The following is a 9857-nucleotide window of genomic DNA, read 5'->3' as shown; positions in this document are numbered from 1 at the left end:
GTCAGGGACATGTTAGCAGTCAAGGAATCAAGAGAATAAGAGGAAGAGAATAGACTATTGTCAAAGAAAAGAGCAGTAAGGGAGAGCTGCAGAGACACAGACCGTCCCATGTTTTATACCCACTGGTGCTCACTTTAGCATAGCAGCCACAGGTCTCCCTACAGACCAGCAAATGCATGCTGAGTTTTGGGTCAGCCTTCCTGCACTCTTTCACAATGCTGAGACAAAATGTATACATCTAGATTTCGGGGGTTTTTCTAATGCTAGAAATTTCAGCTTTCTCTGGCACTTTCTCTGACACCATTAAGTCCCCACAAGTCTCGGAGATGAGTACTGCGTTACTGCTGCTGTGATTAAAAGTCTCAGTGTGCTGGATATCTAACAGAGAATTTCTCTTTCTGAAATGTGAAGTATTTGGGTATGTTCAATGGCTGTTAACAAATGTTAAAAGATGCAGGGAATTTTTAACTGTATGGCTAAACTGTAAGTACCTTGTCCTCACAGGGGCATAGCTCTTGGTCATGACTCTCACTGGCTTTGCAGCCACTGGAGTTCTTTAGACTAAACAAGGCTTGAATTCCTAGGGTAGAAGGTACTGCAATAAAATCAAACATCAAAACAAAATCAGACCAAATTAACTCAAAAATCTGTCCATTTTTTTCCTCCCTGTCATTTAAGTCACCCTTAAATTCAGAAGGAGTTTGAGCTCGTTTTACTGGCAGCACCCAGAAACTGATGTCTGAAGAGTACAGCTTCTGAAACGTCCTTTGTTTGAGAGGCTTGAACGGGGAAAAGGGAGCCTTAATAGTTTTAAACTACCAAGGGAGAACACAGAAGTCCAAAACCAAAAGATGCCCTAGTAAATCCTTCCCCTCTCTTAGGAGACCAGCAGCTGGGAGCGTTACTCACATCTACTGCTATATAAAAGCACTCAGAAGGTGGGGGAAAAAATAATAATAATTAAAAAAACATTGGCTGTGGCAGCATTGTGCGAAGCTGCGGAGCTGCGGGGCTGCCGGAGCCCGGCGCGGTGCGGGCCGGGGCCGCTGGAGGGCACTGGCGCCCCGCGCCCGGCCGCCGGCAGGGAAAGGCAGTTTTTTTCTCTTTGAGGTCCTGTCATTCCTGTGTAAACAAGTTACGTTCAAGTGTTTAGGATATAAATTACGACCATGCAGGCTTGCCTCGGAAAGAATGTAAACACAGCACTGTGGTCGGAGCAAACGCTGAAACTGACTTTATAATTTATCACAGGCCCTGAGAAGCTCAGGAAAGAAAAGGGCATGTCTGAGCATAAATATGTATTTTAAAGATGAAGAGTTTTATGTCTATGTATAATTACATAGATATAATTTTTATATACATACATATATATATATATATATATATATATATATATATGGCTGGGGGGGGTGTGCGTGCATACATATATATGTGTGTGTGTGTGTAAATATATATATCTACACTTATATGTGTGCACACATGCACAGAGCATTTTGCTGAAACTCTCTCCCCTTTTTCAGCGCTCGGGCGCGGGGCTGGGCAGAGTCGGGCGTCGGTGCGCGTTGCGGTACGGGGACCATTCTGGGTCCCCGTCCGACGGGGGGTGGTGGCCGTGCCGAGCTGCCCCCGGACCGGTCCCTGCGGTAGGCCCGGGGTGGGTTCGGAGCGCATCCCCCGGCCGTGGGGCTGGCGCGGCCCCGGGCTCTGCAGGATGCCCAGACGAGCAGCTCCTGGCGCCCGGCTCCGACTCTTGGCCGCTCGCCACCCGCGGGGCACCGTGGGGACAGGGATAGCCTCGCTTGGGGTGCTTCAGGGGCCCCTTTTTGTTTTCTTTTGTACTTTTTTTATTCTATTTTTCTCCCCTCCGGCCCGGTTCTCTGCCCTGACCTTGGTCGGTGCTTGCCCCAGACCTTATCCAGCCACGGTTTTATCGCCGCCCCGTGACCTGCCCTCTCGGGTCCAAGCCCGCATCGCACAGGGGCTCCTGCCCCCATGCCTGGCAAAGTCCCCTCGGACACAAAGGGATTTCGAGGGCGCTATGGAGAAAGGGGACACGGGGACACTCAGATGCATCCCCAAAGAGCGGGGAGCACGTTTCAGACCTGGAGGCGCCCTCCAAAAGAGGATCATGCAGTCCTGACCCGCCTGCTTTTATGTCCTCTGCCTCGGTTATTCCAAAGTCTATCCAGCAGCGGTGGAAAGCAGGATGGGAAGTGGGTGACGGCGGGAGGTGCAGCCCAGAGAGCATGGCACTGGTCCGCTCAGGTCAACCTCTTGCTCCCCTCCTCCTCCTGCAGTGACTGGAGGATTTGGGGTTGCATCCTCAACTCGCTCGGATGCCGGGGTGGAAGAGTTTTCTCAGAAGGAACCAAGGGAAAAGAAACGCCTGTCTAGTGATAGTCGTTATATACATTTTATTGGAAAAAAAATTTTTACATCAAAATATTTTGGCAAACTGTAAAAAGTATACATAAGTGCAAATATATTCTCCTTTTAAAGCAATAGTGTGTGAGTATACACGAGATTTATTTAAAATAATTCTTTAAAAAATATTGTGGTAGAAAACAACTTTTGTAAAAATAAAAAAAAAAACAACGTTGTATTGCTGCAATACTGGAAAAAATTGAACTTTTCTTACAGTCTATACACGAAAGGGCTAAACAATACTGTTTTAATAATATCAATTGGTCGGTGCTAAAGTCCATACAAAGTGTCCTTGGTGGGGCTCGGGGAGAGAACACAATAAAAAAGCACATTTCCCGCTAACGCAGTAACAGAAGGGGGAGTCCTCGCAGGTGCGGAGACATTTACTTTTCTTATGCAAAGACACTTTCTCGTATAAAAATATGTCGATTTTTTCCCTTTCCCAAAGCTCGGTTCTTTGGGAGATGGCAGAAAGGCGATTTGTGATTAAGGTGGTCAGACTTGGCATAAGGACACTTAGGTCCCCCCTAAGCCAAAACATCACGCAAGGCATTTTTCTTTTAGTAAGACCTTTGGAGCACTATACCGGCTGTACGTGTCCTTCGTGGGGTGGAGTGGGACCAAAAACACTGCTTCCTTAGGCACATTTGCTAAGTGACTCGTGTACTATCAATGCTATCAGAGTGCACATTATATTTAATCTGCGTGGGTCCGTCTACACCTCGGCTCTGTTTGGTGACACCTGATTGTCTCTGTTGGGGCGCGGCCTTCACATCACGCAGGGCTTGATATCTTGACAGACGCTTTGGTGGTGGTGATGGTGGTAGTAAGATCCACTAGCAGACGGGTGAAACGAAGAAATGCCATTAAAATTGAGGACGAAATCTTTCCTGTCACACACCGGGGAGGGATGATGCTGGTAGCGAGGCAGTCCCACTGCAAGAGAAGCAAATAACAAGAGCTGCTCAGAAGTCGGAGAGCTTTGCCCGGGTGGGGCAGTCCTTCCTCCCTCACCCCAGGGAGGAGAGGCTGCCTGCACAGAGCTGGCACACTGCTCCCTCACCCCCGGCCTCGGCTCCCCCAGGAGTTACCAAGGTTTGGTAACTCATCTTTGGCTTTCCTGGCAGAGGACTCGGACGCTCCCCCAGGGGCAGCGCCTGACCCGCTGCAGGGCAGAGGGCCCGGGGGTTCCATTGCCCCGAGCGAGGAGGGGAAGGGGATTACCCGGAGCCCCCCATCGCCTGCAGGTCGGAGCTGCAGCCGTGCCCGTAGGAGCCCCGAGCCCGCTCTGTGGGGAGGTTTCAGACCACACAGCCGTGCGGCACGCAGGCTGAGGGGGGGAAGGCAAGCGGAGGGGGATGCCCACGGACACGTGCCCGGCCGCATCCCGGCCTGGCGGGCATCTCTGGGCATCCCTCCTGCGGGGACACACACGGACAGCTGTCTGTCTGCCCTCTGCCTCGGTACTTATCAGCCTGGAGGGGTAGAGCAGCCTCCGCGTGGGGTACATCAGGGAGTGGGTGTTTTGTGCGTGTGCGTGAGAGGGAAAGAGGAGGCGATGCCACTTGCGTGTTTTTCTGTGTGCACCACAGCCATTTGAACCCGATTCCCATCTTTCCTCGCTCTTCCCGCTCCCTACCCCGTTCCTGGGAGGATTTTGCTTCTGACTTGAGCGGCTGCAGGTTGAATTCCAGTCAGGATCCGTTTGTGTGTTGATACAGTATGTATTTATTTATGTGTATGTGTGTGTAAGAGCGTTCACGCCTTTTCGCGTGTGCGCTTTCATAAACACAAGATACACCCTACGGTTCATCAACAACAACAAGCCAAGTACATCCGTGGCACCGACATGCAAATGACCTCGCAAATTCCCATTGTAATTTCCCACAGCCCAAGGCAGCCTTTCGGGGGCCGCATGGGAGACGACACCCCACCCCCAACACCGAGCCGTAGGACGGTGCTGGGATCCTCGCTCTGGCAGGGTTCCTACTGGATCCGGCGGGGAGGGGAGCACTGCCCGAGCAAGGCCCGCAGGGCAGAGCCAGAGAGGGCTTTGGTTTGGCGTGTGGATGTCAAACTCGACTAGCGGGATCCTGTCAAATATGACCGAGGGTCAAGGGAAAAAAAAAAAAAAGAAAAAAAAAGGCGAGGAGAAAAAAAAAAACAGCAAAAGAAAGAGCAGAAGAGTGAGTGTGTAGGGGGAAAAAAGGAAAGAAAAAGAAACAGGAGGGAAAGGTTCCCGGTTTTCCTCAGGATGGCGGAGCCGAACCCTTTGGCAGCGTTGGCCGGCGGCGCGCACAGCCCGTTCTCCTCCGGCGCTGTCCCCTCCTTCACCCCGCAGAGCTCACTTTATAAAAGTGATTATTTCGCTGGATTTCCTCGGCTTTCTAATAACCCTGCTGGTATGCTCACCATAAACTGGGGCACTTTATTACAATCCTGATTCAATCATTTAGCAGGATTTAATAGTCTGCGAAAAAAATCCGGCTCCCCCCGCCCCCCAGATTCAAAATCCTTTTAGCAGAACCAAGCCTCCTGTTTCCAATTTTTACCTCTCTTATTCTTGAGTCTGATATAAATTCACGGTTTTAAGTCCTCCCTGACGCTGTCATGGGTAGAGAATTATTGACCGACCAACAGCGATTAGCCACCGAATTTGCTTTGCATTTCACTAAGAGAAAGGGAAAGGCAAATTTCACTTGCTACTGCTTTCGCGGGGACAGCAGGAGAAAGATTATTGCTGATTTTAAGTACAAATAAAAGAACTCGGATCCTTTTTCCCCGTCTCCTTTCACTCTTCTGAAATATTTGTGCCACAGAGATTTTACTTATCATGTATAAATAAGGACTGAATCTACTAAAAAAATTAAAAAATAAAATAGAGAATTTGGTTTGATTTTTTTGTTCAGCTAATCAAGGACTGCGTATGATTTGCACTAAAGCCTGGGGCCCAGATACTGAAGCTGTAGAAAATAGGCAGAGAAACACCGTTTTGCAAAGTGATGGCATTAAATCTGAGCTGCTGGAAACGGACACTGGTGGTCGACATTAAGACAGCGTCCAGCAGTTCGTATGAGTCTGTATCCGTCCTTGAACAGAAACAATTCGGATTCAAACCGCTCGGCCTCGGAAACCGCAGTGGAACTCCGGGAGGACCAGAACCCTTGCTCCCTCTCCCTCTGCTTTTTGTTTTGTAGAGGTATTCTTGGGCTGTTTCTGGACGAAAATCTCTGTTCCAGGAATCAGCTTTCTTACCTCAGGTGTCTGGCAGGAGGAGGGGGCAGCTGCCTCCCAGCCCCGCTTCCCGGGCCAGTCCCACTCCTGCACCACGCGTGGCCCCATGGGCCCTGCGTGGGGAACTGTGCGGCCGCAAATAGTAAAACAAACGGAGGGGGAAAAGATCCAAAGAAAGAAAAAGAAAAGAAAACAAAAATCCAAGCAAAAACAACAAACCAAGGCAGAAATTCCTAACGGAGAAGGTACGTAGTTCGGCGGGGGATGCCCTTGTGAACCCGCCGGCCTCTCGCCCCGGCTTCAAAAAGCACGTGGAAGGATTCCCTATAGCTCCGAAAAGTTGGTTTAAACCTCAGCAGAAGAGCCCTGTGGGCACAGAGGAGCCCAGCTGGGGACGCATCCCGTCCGCTCTCTCCCCTGCGCGGAAAAGCCGGTGAGACGGCGACCCGCTCCGCAGCCGCCTCTCCCCAGCAGGCACATCAGGGCTCTATAGGGGTTCGCCTCTTTTGTTTTTAAGGGAGGAAAGTTTGCAACCTCTTGTTATCTGTCCCCTGACAGCCCACGTCCCTTCTGCGGTGACGGCGAGGGGACTCGCATGGCGCTGCCCTCCCCGCGGCGACAGCGGGCTGTGGGGAGGCCAGGGCAGGCTGCGGCGCTCGCAGGAGGACAGGAGAATGATTGACAGGCGCCCAGGGAGGGGGCGGGAGGGGACCCAGAGCTGAGGGTCGCCTGTATTTGTTACTTGTTGAAATTCCCATAAAATTGAACAAGACCCCGCTCTCATAGGGGTTAAGTCAGGCTAAAATCCTCTTCGGTGTGGTCCAGCCCAGACTGTCTTTGTTTGCTTAACCTCTGGGACCCACGTTTAAAAGGGCTATTTGGAAAAATTCCCCGTAAGAGCCCAACATCTTTTACCCATTTTTGTGCTCGGATTTTTCTGAGCAGACATTGTCTGTAATCACCGGCCGAGGAGGGGGTGAGGGGGTGGGAGACAGCGACCAGAAAACTCTTTCCCTCCGGTTGCAGAATTATACTCGATCCGCTTTAATCTTTCTAGCAAAGATAAGCGGGTGGTTTGGTGTTAGGGGTTAGAGGGTTTTTTATTTTCTTTTTAATTCTTTCTCTCTCTTTTTTTTTTTTTTTTTTTCCCCCGGTAGGGTTTAGAGGATAATATTTGACGCCTTTATTTGATTACTCCCGCGGCGCGTCTCCGCGGAGCGCGGTTTACCGAGGCGGCGGCGATGCCCGGCGGCGCTCCCCGCCAAGTGAAGCCGCAGCACGGCGCGGAGGGACCAGCCCCGCTGCCACCTCGCCGGCACCGGGAGGGGGTCGTGACACCCGGGACGGAACCGGGACAAAGCCAGACTTTCCTCGGAGCGCTCCTTCTCGGCACCGGGCAAGCGGGAGGGATGCTCGCCGCCGTGCCCACGGCCGCCCCCCTCAAACAGCCCCCCTGTCCCGAAACAGAACAGCTCCAACCCACGCGTATTTTTTTCCCTCTCGCAGACAATGCGCCTCTTTTTTCCGACACCGTGGCGGTCCGGGGTTCCCCCGCGAGAAACCTTTGTCGCGGGCGAGAAGCCCCTCCGGCGCCGCGCTCCCCGCCGCCCCCGCCGCCCCTCCGCGCCCCTACCTGAGAGGTCGTCGCGGGGGCTCTGGTGCAGGTATCCCTGCTCCAGGGAGTAGGAGGGCACGCTGGAGTGGATGCCGGAGGAGGCGGCGTTGGCGGCGGGGAGGCCCTGCTGCTTTATGTAGGGCGAGGCCCCCGAGGCTGTCCAGTGAGCCGAAGGGCTCGTGTAAGGCGAGTGGCACTCGATGGCGCTCGCCATGGCCGGCGAGGAAGGCACGGGGCTGCTGCTGCTGTCGGGGCCGTAGTCCCCGTTGGCAGTCACCGGGCAGCTGGCCATGTAGGTCGAGCCGGGGTTGGGAGACATGTGCGGGACGTGGTGGCCGCCGCTGAGTCCCTCGTAGCCGCTGGCCATGGCGTTGGGCATCATGTCCAGGTTGTAGCCGTTGGAGTGGCAGGCGAGGGAGGCGGGGGGCGCCTGGAAGTCGAAGCCCTGCGGGAGGATGGAGGCGCCGAAGCCCAGCCCGTTCATCATGCGGTACATGGGCTTCAGCGCCTGGCATTTCCTCCTGAAGCCGCGGGGCCGCCGTCGGAAGGAGCCCTCCTCGAACATGAACTCGCTGGCCGGGTCGATGGTCCAGTAGTGGCCCTTGCCCGGGCGGCCCAGGCCCTTGGGCAGCTTGATGAAGCACTCGTTGAGAGAGAGGTTGTGGCGCACGGAGTTCTTCCAGCCCTGGTAGGAGCCGCGAAAGAAGGGGAAGCGGGCCTGCAGGAACTGGTAGATCTCGCTGAGGGTTAGGCGCTTGGAGGGCGAGCTCTGGATGGCCATGACGATGAGGGCGATGTAGGAGTAGGGGGGCTTCTCGGGCCGCCGCAGCCCCGAGCTGGCCTTCTTGCTCTTGGAGGACGCCGCCGCCGCCGAGGAGGAGGAGGAGGAGGAGGTGGAGGTGGAGGAAGAGGAGGTGGAGGTCTCCAGGGCGGAGGAGGGCGGCCGGCTCATCTGGAGAGCTCCGGGAGCCGGGCTGCAGGAGCGGAGAGGGACGGGGGGCTCCAGCCGCTGCTGCCCGCTCTCGGTGGTCATCTGGCGGAGGGAGGGGAATGGGGCAGGGTGGGGTGAGGCTGGGAGGGAAGGGGGGGAGCCGGGCGGGGTGGGTACCGGGGCGGGGGGTGCCCTGAAGGGGGAGAGCGGGGGGGGCGGTGGGAGCCGCTGTCCTCCGGGCACCTCCTCAGCGCGGCGGGCGGCGGTGGGGCGGCGGCAGCACCCTGCGCATCCCTCCCCGCGGTCCCTTGCGCAATGGCTCCTCTGCTTTCCGCCGGAGCCAGGCACTAGGCGGGATGGACCGGCCCAGCCCCGGCCCCGGCCCTGGTCCGGCCCCCTCCCTCCCTGCGCCGCGCAGCCCGCGGAGGCTCCGCTCAGCGCCGCTCCGCTTCCTCCTCTGCCCCCCACCTGGGGACCATCCCGCTGCCTGATCCGGCAAGGAGAGGAAGCGCAAAAGCCTGCCCCCCGCCCCGCAATCTCTTCCGCACTGTTACTCTTTCATATATACTTTTTTTTTCGTCAAAGGCACAGCGCGATCGCCTATCAGTTCCTTCAATCTCGCTATTATTTTTTTTTCCCTTTCCCCGCAGACCCCCCTAAATCCGGCCGAGAAATCAGCAGAGATAGAGGGAGAGGGGGAGCGAGAGGGGGAAGAAAGAGACCACCCCTTTTCCAGCTGGCCTCTGTCCACCCGTCATCTAGGCAAGAGGCGCTGCTGCTTCTGCGGCTGCCGCTGCTGCTGCGGCACCATCCCCGGCTCGCTCCCGCTACCGGACTAGCCCCGGTCCCGCTTTCCGCCTTCCCGGGGCTCCCTCAGGGGCCCCGCAGGCACCGCTTTGCCCTCTGCTCCCGACACGGCCCCGGGGCGAGGCGAGCACCCTGAATTCCGTGGGTGCGCCCCGTGACACAGGGGCGCTGGTGCGGGACACGCGTGTGAGGGGATGGCCCACCCTGCGGAGCCCGAAGCAGCAGTGTTTACCGCTCCTCAAGCCTGCAAGACATTTGCTTTTTAAGACTTTTCGCTACCCCTTGCCACCTCCCATGGCCCTCTAAAATGTCATTCATTTTCTAGAGCAGCAGGGGCAGAGTCCGGGGACCAGGGATGCGCCCTCCCTGCACGCCCCGGGGATGTTCCACCCGTGCAAAGGGGGGGGTCACACGTGCTGGTGAGCGCCGTTTGCAGAAGGAAACGGGGCGCCGGAGGGGGCAGGGAGGAGAGGGGCCGGCGGAGGCACAGGCCTGCTCACGAATGATGGAGGAGGCTCCAGAATCAAACTGGAGACGCAAGGAGGACGGCGGCAGGGCGAGAGGCAGAGCAGACAGTGATGCTGGAGCGAAGGAACGGGGGTGGGAAGGACGCGGGCAGAGCGGGACGCCGTGTCAGCGGCGTGCCTGCAGTTCTCAGTGTGTGTCTGTGTGTCCGTCTGTCTCCAGTGCAGCTCCGTGCCGAGAGCTCGCTGGTGGGTACGGGCAGGGAGGGGGTGGGGCTGGTCCCAGACAGTGACCTGCAGTTGAGTGGAAGCAGGCTTTTTCCATCAAACTCTGCCTGGATACCACACACAGAGCCCAAGTGTCAGTTTACTGCCCTGAGCC

At 55.8% G+C, this 9857-nt stretch overlaps 1 protein-coding gene across 1 annotated transcript; it reads right to left on the bottom strand.

The window, feature by feature from the left end:
• Window positions 1–2405: 2405 nt before the first annotated feature.
• Window positions 2406–8496, bottom strand: FOXF2 (forkhead box F2). Its single transcript, XM_054644308.2, is given in 3 exon segments — window positions 2406–3360; window positions 7292–8471; window positions 8473–8496. Coding segments are annotated over 3 exon segments (1371 nt in total). The 3' UTR covers window positions 2406–3193.
• Window positions 8497–9857: the final 1361 nt, after the last annotated feature.

This window comes from Agelaius phoeniceus, chromosome 1 (genome assembly GCF_051311805.1).
Source record: "Agelaius phoeniceus isolate bAgePho1 chromosome 1, bAgePho1.hap1, whole genome shotgun sequence".
Classification (NCBI taxonomy): Eukaryota; Metazoa; Chordata; class Aves; order Passeriformes; family Icteridae; genus Agelaius; species Agelaius phoeniceus.
The sequence above is the reverse complement of the archived record's forward strand: the minus strand, read 5'-3'. Positions and strand labels throughout refer to the sequence as shown.